Source organism: Lontra canadensis, unplaced genomic scaffold (assembly GCF_010015895.1).
Source record: "Lontra canadensis isolate GAN:19392208 unplaced genomic scaffold, GSC_riverotter_1.0 scaffold3, whole genome shotgun sequence".
Taxonomy (NCBI): Eukaryota; Metazoa; Chordata; class Mammalia; order Carnivora; family Mustelidae; genus Lontra; species Lontra canadensis.
The window spans coordinates 31,887,767-31,902,317 of record NW_022630997.1 but is presented as its reverse complement, the minus strand read 5'-3'; the positions used below and the strand labels follow the sequence as shown (position 1 = coordinate 31,902,317).

At 36.8% G+C, this 14,551-nt stretch overlaps 1 protein-coding gene across 2 annotated transcripts in view; it reads right to left on the bottom strand.

Annotated features, from left to right (window-relative positions):
* Positions 1-14,551, bottom strand: part of WAPL (WAPL cohesin release factor) — an 85,244-nt gene that overhangs the window by 55,577 nt on the left and 15,116 nt on the right. The window contains exons 3-4 of one of the 2 annotated variants that reach the window (XM_032838401.1): positions 4,287-5,330; positions 1,860-1,960 (exon numbers count right to left, since the gene is read on the bottom strand). In XM_032838401.1, coding sequence (XP_032694292.1) covers positions 1,860-1,960; positions 4,287-5,330 — 1,145 coding nt within the window. Of the gene's footprint in view, positions 1-1,859; positions 1,979-4,286; positions 5,331-14,551 lie in introns of both variants that reach the window. The other variant, XM_032838396.1, reaches the window with a different exon arrangement.

The window sequence follows — 14,551 nt, the reverse complement described above, 5'->3', positions numbered from 1 at the left end:
AAAAAACAAATTAGGACTTCACTGAAATTAAAAACTGTGATCAAAGCACACTATCAAGAGAATGAAGAGACAAGTCACAGAATAAGGGATCTATGTGCAAATTATTTATCTAATAGATTAATATTTAGACTATGTAAAAAACTCCTATAATTCAACAGAAAGACAACTTGACTCAAACATGCACAAAGGACTTGAATAAATATTTCTCTAAAAAGATATACAAATGACAAGTACACAAAAAGATGCTCAACATCACTAGTCAGGGAAATCAAACCACAATGAAATACCATTTCATACCCATTAGAATAGTTATTAAAATTTTTTTAAAAACCCATAGGGGTGCCTGTGTGGCTCAGTTGGTTAAGCTCAGCTTAACGTCAGCAGAGGTCTTGATCTCAGTCAGAGTCATGAGTTCAAGCCCTACACTGGGCTCCAGAGCATGGGGCCTACTAAAAGCAAAAACAGGGCACCTGGGTGACTCAGTCATTTAAGGGTGTCTCAGTTTTGGCTCAGGTCATGATCTCAGTGTCCCGGGATGGAGCACTGCATCAGGCTCCCCACTCTGGGGAGTCTGCTTGTCTCACTCAGCTCCTACCAGCATTCGCACATGCGTGCCTACTCTCTCTCTCCCAAGTAAACAGATAGATCTTTAACATGAAACAAAAACAAAAAGCAAAATAAAACAAACCACAGAAAATAAGTGTTGGTGAGGACATGGAGAAAATGGAACCCTCATGCATTGCTGCTGGTGGAAATGTAAAATGGTTCAGTTAAGGTGGAAGAGTTTGACAATTAAACACAGACCTACCCTATGTCTCAAAAATTCTACTCTTAGATACATACCCGAAAGTACTGAAAGCAGGGGCTCAAACAGCCAAAAGGTGAAAACAACCCTAATGATGAATAAACAAAATGTGGTATATACAAAGTGTCCTTCTAAAAGACGACACAGGGAAAGAGGGAGAAGGCCATGTGACAGAGGTAGATACTGCAAGTTACTCAGCACAAGCCAAGGAAGACCTGGAGCCACCAGAAGCTGAAAGAGGCAAGGAAGGATTTCTCCCTAGAGGCTTTGAGAAAGCACAGCCCTCCCTACATCTTGAATTTGGATTTCTGGCATGTAGAACTGTGACAGAATAAATATGCTTTATTAAGTCAGCCAGTTTATGGCTTAAACTAACACAAACAGTAACTTTCAATATATTTATATCACCTTATCACCTAATAGAGGAGTTACCAATGGATGGCAGAGTCTGATCTTCTCACCAATAAAATGCCCTTGAACTACAGCACATACAGTATATACATACAATGTAATGTTTTTTGGCCATAAAAAAGGAATGAAATTTGGTACATGTTATAATACAGATGGACCCGGACAACATTATGCTTAATGAAATACGCCAGACACAAAAAGGTTAAGTATTTTATGATTCCACTTATACAAGGTAACCAGAATAGGCAAATTCATAGATACAAATAGTGAAAGAGTGTTTACCAGGAGATGGAGCTGGGAGGACAAAGGGGCAGTTATTTTTCAATGGGTACAGTGTTTTTGCTGGAGATGATATGTTTTGGATATGATAATGGGATGGTTACAAAACACTGTGAATGTATTTAATATTACTGAACTGCACATATAATAAAAACTATGTTAGGTATATTTTTGTACACTTCAAAAAATGGTTAAATATAAAAAATTGACTTATATCCCTTGGAAGATAAATAAATTTACTAGTAATTTTCAAATTAAAAAAAGACAAAATTTGTTAGTAATCTTCAAATAAAAAAAGTAAGAGTTGCACCCCTCCCACCAATAATAAATAAGTAATACAAATCACAGATAATGCTTTACTTACCCGTTTGGGGCCACTAAAAATCTTTCTGGTGTTTTCCTTTGATTTATCTCCTTGTTTATTTGGGGGCTTCTTCACACTTTCAGGCACTCCAGGCAAGTCCTCTGTAAAATCCAAGTTTTCTGAAAAGGCAATCAAAACTAGCTAGCTTTCTAATACTTCCAATTACCTACCAAACAACCTACGAACATTTGGGGGAGTGGCATATTATGAGGGTGAAAAAATAAAAGGAATAAAAGTACCACTCAGTTGACAAAATACTCCTAACAGTATAAAGTTTCATTTTGCTATTCTCACCCTCCTGCTTGCTCCCTACTCAAGGAGAAAATCAGAAACCTAGTTACCGTGTATGTGCTTCAGTTTTATTTTGTGTAAATGGCAAAATCAATTCTTTAGTAAAATAACTGTTGGATATCTATGGATACTGACATTAAAATGGTCTCGTTTAAACATACACACACAGTATCAGGTGGTATTCACCTTTAACATTTTTCTAGAACTTAAGTATACTGAATCATGCTGGCCTTCAAAGAATGTCTGTTTACATCTACAAAAACCACATTAAGAAAAAAAAAAAAAAAAAAAAGATAGCTATCCTTGGCAACAGATGGAAAATGACCCCAGTACAATGTAGCTCAATGATTTGTAGGTCTTCAAAAAAAAAAATAAGAATTAGATTAATTCCTAAATGGTTATACTTATTCCAGCCTAAACAAAAGAAGAAAAATAGGAGGGCTTTTTGCTAGCCCAACCCTTAAAAATGTTTGCTATTTCATATATTATATTAACACCCAAATTCCAATTTTGGGTACATCAATCAAATGGTCTCTAATTTTTAAATTTTATTTGGTAGCAACATAAAGTTTATGAAAGGGGCGCCTAATAATTTCACATTTCAACGCTTAAAAAGTTTTATGACCTGGGGCGCCTGGGTGGCTCAGTGGGTTAAAGCCTCTGCTTTCAGCTCAGGTCATGATCCCAGGGTCCTGGGATCGAGCCCCACGTCAGGTTCTCTGCTCAGCGGGGAGCCTGCGGCTTCCTTCTCTCTCTGCCTGCCTCTCTGCCTACTTGTCATCTCTGTCAAATAAATAAATAAAATCTTAAAAGAAAAAAAGTTTTATGACCTCAAAATGTAAATTTCCGCCACAGATTTTCAATTGCTGATTAAGATAACTTGCTATCAAGGTTAGCAGTAAGAACTAAGTAAACTGCAGGGAGACAGGAGCTCAGGTTTCGTACATCATTACTTATCATCCTCCTGAGAAAGCAACTGTAAAGCTGTCTGCCCAGTCAGATCACATGTGACTAGCAAGGCTGCTGCAACTTCAGTTCTCCAAAAGAAATTCAAGACAGCACTAGATGAGTTCTGACAATACCCTTATTTTTGCAATGGGAAGTAAGAAGTGAGCCTCAGGGACTATCCCTATATAATTCTAGTTTTAAAGAATGACTCTAATCTAACAAAACTAATTTTAAGCCAAATACAACAAAAGGGTAGGTAGTCTCAAGTATGACTTATAATGTACAAATTAATCTATATGTAAGAATACTATCAGAATTCTAACTCACCATAATGACATTTCTTGTATGACTTAATAGGACAAAAGCTTTATTAAGTAAACTAATACAGAAAAACTATGTATTTGGTTAAATATATATAAATATAGCTCCTGTATCCCAGAGGCTTTCACTTACTCTTCCTCACTCATCAATCCACTTTACAAAGCCCTTGTCTGGTAAAGACTTAATAGCAAAGCTATCGTACTTCTTTTGTCTCTCACAGTAGACTATCAACTCCTTGAGAGCCTCTAGTCATTACTGGCCCTACAACCTAAGCGACAAATTAAATGTCACTGTTAAGATTAAATAAATACTTAACCAGCACTTTTCAATTTTATTAAATCAACTCAAGAGGATGATTTTTAAGATTAAGACTTAAGATTTCTTGAGAATGTTTTAAACATTTGTTAGTTGATTAGTTTTGAGACAACTACAAAGGCTTTTCAACAATTTTAATTTTCTAATTTTTCCCTCACTACAAACCATCTATTATCAGTGTAGTTCTAAATGTCCAAAATCTACCCTAAGTCTCTACTGCATTTGGATTTTCAAAGCTGAAACATTAAGATGTCTAGAACCCCTATACACACAATCTTAAAAATTCTCAAGTGCTAATAGCAGAATTAAAACACAAACAAAAAGACTCCAATCTATAAATCAATCCTTACAATGTGGAACTTTATTAACATTTTAAAATGTTGTGCCTCTGGATAAAATACTGTACCTGTACCTCAGGTAATCTGTGGTCCTACATAGTACTTCTATTAAAATTGAACATAACAAGTTAAAATTAAGTATCTAGGCAGAAGCTAAGTAGCTGCTGATTTAATCCTGGAAAACATTTATTTATAGTTTTTCTTAAAGTCTTACCTGTATTATTAGCACTAGACTGACTGTCCTGGGAATTATCATTGCTTTCAGGAGGAGGCTGCAAGGAGGGGGATGGAGCTGTTTTAGTTCTTTTTTTGCTTGTCTTTCTTTCCACTTGACAGTCCTCTTCATCATCATCTTCACTTTCACTAAGATCATCAAACCCAAAATACTTAATTTTGTAATTAGAACTCCCAGAGCCTCCTTCATCACCTCCTGTCTCATCATGATCTTCAAAACCAAAAAATTCAAGTTTAACATCCTTTTTAGATTTAGTATTACTAGGTCGAAATCTAGTAGTGGTCTTAGAAGTTGCAATATCTGCCTTTTTTCTTAGACGGCCAGCTTCTCCCAAATCTGCAGGGGTTGATGCAGTAAACTCATCCATGCTACGTTCCATAGTATCCTGTATGGTAACATTACAAACTGACAAGCAAGATGGATGTAAAACAGTGTAATCTCTAGTCCGTCCAACCGTCCCTCTGAAACTGGTCCCAGAACTTACACTGCCTTTCTTTGCCTGATTCAGGCCATCTTTATTTGATTCACTGTTTGCTTTGGCTAAGGCCTGACTGGTGCCGTCCATTAGCTTATCAAAATTTGATGCTCCTTGTGAGGATTTCGCTTTATTGGCCCTACAGTACGTCCTACAGTTGCTTGGCCTAAGAACACTTTGCACGATGTCTTCCTCAATGGCTTCATTTAGATTTTCCAACCGGTTTTTAAAATCCTCATCCTTCATCTCCAAAAGAGGATCACTATCCAAACTTAAAATACAATCTTCTGATCTGATATCTTCAAAATCATTATCCCATTCATATAAACCAGTTCTTACAGATCCCTTAATTGGAGATATTTCTGATGGAGATTCTGATCTTTTTCCAAGTTGGGAGTTCCAAGTATCATTTGTTTCCTTGATTTCATCAGCTTTGTATCCAGAAGCTACAGCTGTTTCTGCACTGGGTTTCTTTGTACTATCTTCAGCATTTTTGTAAATATGGTGACTATTCTTTTCATATTCTTCACTAAAATTCTCCACTTTATCTGTAAAAATTAAAAATAAGGATAAAAAGATAAGTGACATCAATGTAAACATTAACAAATGGGAATATCTAGCTAATTAAGAATACAGAATCAATTAATCTTAAAATAACTACAGTAATGTTAAATTATGAAGAAACTGATGAATGTTTACATATCTGACATTTCCCCTTCCACCTTTATTTTGGGGGAAAGGAGGTGAGGAAGAGGGAGAGAATCCTAAGCAGGCTGACACCCAGCACGGAGGCCTGCATAGGCTCGATCTCACAACTCTGAGGATCGTGACCTGAGCCAAAATTAAGAGTTGAACGCTTAACTGACTGAGCCATGTAGGCTTAGCATAGAGCTCTCATGTCTTTTAATGACCTCTCCCTAGTCATTCAAATCCCTTAAATTTGTTAAAATTAATTCAAGAGGGGCACCTGGGTGGCTCAGTGGGTTAAAGCATCTGCCTTCAGCTCAGGTCATGATCTCAGAGTCCTGGAGCCCCACATCAGGTTTCTGCTTGGAAGGGAGCCTGCCCCCGCCTCCGCCCGGTCTCTCTGCCTACTTGTGATCTCTCTCTTTGTCAAATAAATAAATAAAATCTTTTTAAAAAATTAATTCAAGAGATTTCAACAGTGTTAAGCAAACAGATCAATTCAGAATTAAATGACCCAGCCAAATCTTCTCAGCAGTATTACAGGTTTTGCAAATAAAAATCCTTAAATTGAGATTTATTTAGTATATCTAAATAGTGTAACACAGGGGCCACCTAGGTGGCTCAGTCAGTTAAGCATCTGCTTTTGGCTCAGATCGTGATCCCAGGGTCCTGGAATCAAAGTCCCCCCTGGGCTCCCTGCTCAACAGGGAGTCTGCTTCTCCCTCTCCCTCTGCTTGTATGCTCTATCTCAAATAAATAAATAAAACATTAAAAAAAAAAGTATAACACAATAAATGACAACATTCTAGCAACGTGTTTCTCTGGGGTAAGGATGCCCATGAGGCATGCCAGCTCTGTCAAGAAACCTGTCTCAAGGTCAGGTTTCTTTTGCTATTTCTGCTTTCTACTCGTTCTCCTAATCCTAAACGCCATATACATATAACTTCAAAAATTTTTTTCTTTTTTAACAGTAGCTCTGGTGCCTAAGTGACTACAGTGGCTTATTTATGCATATCAGAAAGTAGCAAACCTTAAACTTCCTATTCATTTTGTACTTGGGGAATTTATTTTTGCTATCTTTAATTTTTATCATCAGAAACATTTTTTGTTAACCTTTCTAAATGAGAGATGGAAATATGATTCAAACTGGTATTATGATTAATTCTCCCAGCACTCAGCACTGGTAGAGAAACACTGGCAAAATGTTTATGCCAAACAATAAAAGTATTTAAAAAGTGCACTTACATTTAAGAAAAGCCAATTACAGATCTCAATTAACAAGCCATCAAGTATAAGCAAAGGGATGATTACATAAATTCAACGCACAATTTTTAATACTACCCAACGGGTTTAAACATAATTTAACTTGTTAGATTTATACTTACCTACCTTTAGAAGGCATCTAATACCTGTTTTATTCTTAGACATTTCCCAGCAAAAGGAACTACAGTTTTCATTATCTCAGAAGTACCAATCGCTAAGCCTAAAATACTGAAAAGCTAAAAATTAAAAGCTAATTCTGACAGCTGATACTTTAAAAGAGAAAGAATCAAAGCCAAGATTAAAAACAAACCAGAGGGCGCCTGGGTGGCTTAGTGGGGTTAAGCCTCTGCCTTCGGCTCAGGTCATGATCTTGGGGTCCTGGGATCGAGTCCCGCATCGGGCTCTCTGCTCAGCGGAGAACCTGCTTCCTCCTCTATCTCTCTCTCTGCCTGCCTCTCTGCCTGCTTGTGATCTCTCTCTGTGAAATAAATAAAATCTTTAAAAACAAACAAACAAACAAACCAGAAAATATACTACCACTGCCTTTACTATCAAGTGGAAAGAGCAATGGTAGTGGAGTCTGGAAGCTTGTGTTGCCCTGGCTAAACTAGCTCTCTAGAGCCCAAGCAAGACCCCTAACTTTGGGAGTTTCCCTGAGGGCTTCAATTTCTCTCAAAAACGGAAGCCACTGACCTAGACTACATTACAACATTACTGAAGGAATTATTTCCTAATAAATAGCTTATGGGAGTACTCAGATATTTAGCTACACAAAGGTCTGTGACAGGTCATTAAATGTTATATTACATGACTTTTTTTTTTTTTTTTTTAATAGGGAGGTGGAGAGAGGTGGGACAGAGGGAGAGCGAGAGAATCCTAAAAAGAGGCTCCACACCCAGCTGGAGGCCTGGGCTCAATCTCATAATTCCGAGATCACAACCTGAGCAGAAATTAATGAAAACATTCTGGCAATGTGTTTCTCTGGGGTAAGGATGCTAACCCCAACGGAGCCACCCATGCACCCCTACATATCACTTTCATAACTGCAGAGCATTCTACTGTCTTCATGTCACAAAATTTATTTAGGCTGTATCTTAGTTGTTTTATGTAATAAGTATCTTTCTGACTTAAAAAGTTTCTGTGAACAATAAATGTTAGTATCCCTATTTAAAAAAAACTACATCAGGGGTGCCTGGGTGGCTCAGAAGGTTAAGCGTCTGGCTTCAGCTCAGGTCATGATCCCAGGGTCCTGGATCGAGCCCCGCATCAGGCTCCCTGGCTGGGAGCCTGTTACTCCCTCTCCCTCTAATGCTCCCCCTGCTTGTGCTCTCTCACTCTGACAAAAAAAAAAAAAAAATCTTTAAAAAAAAAAAAAAAAAAAACTACTTCAAGTTTCACTTTTATTACTCCCATTTCTCCTACAATCAGAGAGAATACATGTTGTTACTATAACATGTATTTATTCCCATAATAAGCTATCTTTCATATGCCTAACTTTGTTGTGAGCTTACATGTAATCTATTTTAAATACAAAAAGTAATAAAGACTCTATGGAAAATATTCTCACTGAAAGTTATAAATTGGGGCACCTGGATGGTTCAGTTGCTTAAGCACCAGACTCTTGGTTTTGGCTCAGGTCAGGACTCAGGGTCCTGGGATCAAGCCATGTGTCAAGCTCTGCGCTCAGGGCAGTCTGCTTATCCTTCCCCCACCCTGCTCATGTTGTTCTCTCTCAAATAAATATATAAAACCTTTTCAAAAATAAATAAAAGTTGGGGCGCCTGAGTGGCTCAGTGGGTTAAGCCTCTGCCTTCGGTTCAGGTCATGGTCTCAGGGTCTGGGGATCAAGCCCCGCATCAGGCTCCATGCTCTGTGAGCCTGCTTCTCTCTCTCTCTCCCTCTCCCTGCTCCCCTTGCTGGGCTCTCTGTCAAATAAATAAATAAAATCTTAAAAGAAAAAAAATCAACTACTTAAACAGAAATGTATTCCTAGCTAAGTTTAGGAGTTAAGTGAATGTGTGCCAACTGTGCCACTTTCTGGCTAAAATGAGGCCTTAAGAAGTTCAGGCCATTTCTTCAGCAAAAACAGTGAACTAGTAAGATCTTTCTGAAGGGCAAGTTGAACAGATAAAAGACAATATATTTAAGGGTATTTTACAGGATACAGTATCACATGAATGCAAATTATCATAGGTATTACCACTTTGCCACAACACAGGACCTATTTTTTATTTTTTATAATTTTTTAGCAAAACTTTTCTTAGTGGGCTCTAATGTGTAAGTTTATCAATACTCCCTTGTGTGTCCTGTGTCCACCTGCTTCATGCAAGGAATCTAAAACCACATTCTCAAGCCTACTGTTCCTCAAGCCAGAGGGTCAAGACTGGATGTGCAGAAAGTTCTCAATTCAAGACTTAATTGGCATCATCTGCTATCAGATACTTAATAAATGCTTTTTAACATCACTGGATTTTATTTTTAAAATGTATTCATTTAAGTAATCTCTACACCCAATGTGGGGCTTGAACTTACAACCCCAAGATCAGCAGTCATACACTCTTCCGACCAAGCCAGTCACGTACCCCAACATCACTAGATTTTAGTATCACTAGATACTCAATCTTTTATACGTTAGGTAAGGAGGGAATTTATCTTAATGAAGAAAATTACATGGAATTTGAGAAGCATAGGGTTAAACCACACAGCTAAACCAATTACTAGATACGTAAAAATTAGGCAAGCCATATTCTTTCTCTAGGACTCATACTGCTTATCTAAAACACAGTAAGCAACCTCACATAAAAGATTAATTAAATGACCATTATTCCCTAAAGGATTCTTAAGTCGGAAGGGAAATGGATAATTCTCTTAAAAACACTAACATCCAAGAACTTACAATAATAGTATATATAGTTTTATAAAGGAAAAAAATAGGTGGGATGACTTAAGGCTTCCATGAATATACTTTCTGAAGTATTTAAGAAGTTGGGAAGGTAAGTTTGAGCAGAGATTTATGAATGGGTTTCAGAGGTTCTTTATACTTTGTGAACTGTACGAAAACGTGCACACATTTTTCAGGGATAGTATGTATAGTTTCAGCAAGTTTTCAAACTAAAATATATTTTTATTGGTTTAAAGGACAAACAGAAGGAGCAAAACATATGCAGGACATCAGTGTGTGTTGACTGTGGAAGTCTGAATCTGTGGAAAGACAAATTATTTCCCCCATAAGAAACATAGGGGGAAATAAAGTTGACTTTTTTTTAACCTCAAATATTAAAATATATTCTAGATTAAGATTTGAATACAGAAAATGAAACTAAACACATATTATAAAATAAAATAAATTTTAAAGAATACATTACCCTGGAATGGGGAGTTCTTTCTCAGATACAAAGCTCATAATCCATATTAATTTACATACAATCTAAAATTTCAGCATGTTAAAGTTAAAGGAAACAGTAAAATCTGAAAAACATAAGTGCACCTATTATTACCAAAAATGAGGTCAATTTCCTTAATTTAAAATAATTCCTATAGGGGTGCCTGGGTGGCTCAGATGGTTACGGGTCTGCCTTCTGCTTGGGTCATGATCCTGGAGTCCTGGGGTCAAGCCCTGTGTCAGGGTCCCTGCTCAGAGAGGAGTCTACTTGTCCCTCTTCCTCTGTCTTGCTCGTGTTCTCTCACTCTCTCTCTCTAAATAAAATCTTTAAAAAAATAAATAAAAGGAACTCGACACATCCAGATGAATTAAGAGACCTGAATATGGAGAAAGTGCAAAGTTTTTTTTTAGTATATAGGAGTATATCTTTATGACCTCAGGCAGGGAAAGTTTTCTTCAACAAGATACAAAAAGCATCAATCATAAAGGAAGAAAAATTTAATTTTATCAAAATTAAGTTTGTCCATAAAACACTATTTAAGAGAACTACCTGCTCCTGTGCCCAGGCTTTCTCTCTAAAATAAATCTTTCAAATAAATAAAATAATTGAATATCAGCAATACCACATGGTTCAGCATAACAGACGTATGTATAGAAACATCACTGCAAAACAATGAAATGTGAATATTCATTAGCAGGCCAGTCAATAAAGTGGTCTGCTTATACAAATAAATACTTCAGGGGCGCCTAGGTGGCTCAGTGGGTTAAAGCCTCTGCCTTCGCCTCTGGTCATGATTCCAGGGTCCCCGGATCAAGCCCCGCATCGGGCTCCCTGCTCAGCGGGGAGCGTACTTCCCCCTCCCTCTGCCTGTCTCTCTGCCTACTTGTGATCTCTGTGTGACAAATAAATATAAATAAAATCTTTAAAACAAAAATATATCAGAGAAACAAAAATAAAACTATACTTCTGTAGGAGCATATCTTAGTATAACCACTACAAAGGATAATTTGGTAATATCTTTCATTTTTTAGTATTTTTTAAGATCTTATTTATTTATTTGACAGAGAGAGCGCACGCTAGCGCATGCGCACAAGTAGGGAGAGCAGCAGGCAGAGGGAGGGGGAGAAGCCGGCTCCCCACTGAGCAGGGAGCCTGATGCGGGGCTCAATTCCACGACCCTGAGATCAGGGCCTGAGGTGAAGACAGACGCTTAACCGACTGAACCACCCAGGTGCGCGGTAGTATCTTTTAAAATTAGAAATCTGTACGTCAAAGAAATGCACTTACCCTCGAAGCCAGCAGTTTTATTTATAACCATTTACTCTATAAATAATAAGCACGAAATAAAATAAGTAACAAGGAAACTCACTACAACTTTCCTGGTTCTTGCCTTCATAAACAATACAAACACTATCAATAAAGAACTAAATTATCATACAGCCACATATCTAAATACTATGTAGCTATTAAAAAAGAATGAGACAGATCTACATTATGTACAGATAGGGTTGCCCTGAGGGATGGGGATGATGGAAAAGACTTTCCTGTCTCTTGAATTGTATACTGTCTAAAAATAGGCTGTTCAAAAGCTTAAAACATAATAATAACTGGCAAAGGTACATATTACATACCTTAAAGACTAACAACAGTACAGGGCGCCTGGATGGCTCAGTTAGTTAAACGTCATGATCTCAAGGTCCTGATTGAGTCGACTGCTTAAAATTCTCTCTCCCTCCCCTGCCCCCTACAAAAAGACTAACAATGGTACCAGACACAGGGCTGGATCCCACTACCCCAAGATCAGACACCCAACCAACTATGCTACTCGGGTATCCCTGGAGTCCTTATCTTTTAAAGAATTATATTTATGTAGGGAATTTGCTTCAAAATAATCCATTATAAAAAGGGAAAAGGTAGGGATAAAAATAAGACAAGACTGACTATGAATTGTTTACTGAAGCTACATAACAGACACATCTGTGTAACTGTATGCTAGTTGCTATAGACTAACATGTATATACATATATATACACATATACAACATATATACTTCTTCCACCATCTTATAAGAAAGTAAAGATATTTCCTTTTACTTTCACCAAACGCATCATTACACAGGTGAGAAAAAAAGGCTCAGAGAAGCCAATAACAGCAACAGTTATCAACTAAGCCAATGTCCAAAAGACCTCATAAAAAAGCCCAGTTCTATTACATTAAACTACCTAGAGGGGTAGTCGCTGAAAACTTACTAAAGCAGGTAAACCATCTTAATCCACATTAACAGAAAAGGTCCAGATGAAGAGATTAAACATCTAATGTTTTGGCTAGATGCATCAAGTGATGTGCTGAGGACTAGATTTAAACAAAACCTTTCACTTCTGACTAAGGAGACTGTACAGACAGAGAAGAGGCTTTGGAGATCATTATTCATTAAATACAGAGGAGGTAACTAGAAAAGTTAATTTATGGGGTAAAGGGGAACCTCCATTACATACAAGCTGCCTTTTTTCTTTTTTTTTCAAGCTGCCTTTAATTATCAGGGCTGTTGTCATGAGAAGAGGGAACAAACTTATTCAATGTGTAGAAATCATTCAATTCATACAAACTGTAAGGGCTGAGAGCAAGAACATTAACGTTAAATTAGAACTGTCCAAAGGGAATGCCTAGGGGAAAGAGTATACTCTCTTGTAATAAAAGAAGTATGTGATAAAGTGGGACTTAATTAAAATTAGTTAACTTCTACTCTGCAAAAGACACTGTTAAGAGAATGCGAAGACAAGCCACAGATCCAGAAAAAATGTCTGCACTAAATATACCTACAAAAGATCTTTATCCAAAATATATAAAGAACTCTTTAAATTCAATGAGAAAATAAACAACCCAATTACAAATGAGCAAAACAATAAACAGATATCAGCAAAGAAACTACTCTGATATCAAATAAGCACATGAAAAATGCTCATTGGTAGTCATTAGGGAAATGCAAAAGGCTAATTTAATTTCCTTAATATATTAAAAATTCTTATACATCAGCAAGTCCAACATCTCAGTAAAAACAGAAGTTAGAGACATAAAGAAGCAAAATATAAATGAATAACTTATGAAAAAGTATTTTATTTCATTCACAATTAAAAATCAAAGTAAAAAAAAAATTAATATACAGGGGCACCTGGATGGCTGTCAGTGGAGCGGGCAACTCTTGATCTTGGGGGTGCAAGTTCAGGCCCCTTGTTAGATGCAGAGATTACTTTAAAAATATATATTAAAGAAAAAAAATTTTTAAATAAAAAAAGTACATGGGACACCTGGGTGGCTCAGTTGCTTAAGGGGTCTGACTCCTGATTCTGGCTCAGGTTATGATCTCAGGGTCCTGAGATAGAGCCCTGCATCCAGCTCCATGCTGGGCATGGACCCTGCTTGGGATTCTCTCCCTCCCTCCCTCTCCCTTTGCCCACCCCCCTACCCCTGCACACACACACTTGCTCCACCTCTCTCTCCTTAAAAAAAAGTACACAATGTTACATGTTAATTATATCTCAATAAAGTTGAGGAAAAAACAAAGTTGAACTCTATTTATACTTACCAAGCCCTAAGTATTTGCCCCATATTGTTATACTTTCTACATATTAATTCATTTGACTAATAGCAACCATCTGAGGTAGGCACTATTATTACAAGTTCATAAGACTTTATTCACAATTACAACACCCAAAAAGCTCTGAAAATTAAGTTTTCTCATAATATATTCTGAAGCAAAACCTGATCTCACCTAAGTGAGACTATTTAAATAAATACAAATACTTCGGAATGTATTTTCTTTATCTGAACAAACATGGTCTTCGATTAGAGTGCCGCCTCAGACTCTGATAGGCAATATTAATATAAAATATATGCACTTCCTATATTCCAAAATCATCCTAAATTCCAAGACAAATCTGGCCCCGAAGGTTTCATATAAGGAAATGTGAACCTGTACCCCATTTCGCAAATTAAATATAACAGATATAAGTAAGTTACTAGTTGATACTCATAGAGTTACTAAGTGGTATTTGAAAAATAAAGCAACTTAAAAAAGAGAACAAAAATATGAAAGCAACCCAAAAGTCTCAGATCAACAATGACCCATTTAAAGAATTTACAGCACATAGATACTGACATAACCGTGCAGCAGTATTTTTCTTTTAAACCCTAACTCTAAAACGTATAGCATTCATATTTGATAAATTATGCACTAATAATTGTACTAATAATCTAGGAGAATTTTTAAATACCTAGAGCATGACAATCACAGAATTCTTAGAAGTTTAAGTAGATACACATTTTTGTACAAAGAATTATGAAAAGGATGACCATTAAAAGGCTAAGCATAAGTATGTTCATTAGGATAAAATTCTGAAGGGGAGGTGGTATAGAAATATTTCAAAAAGAAAAAGGAG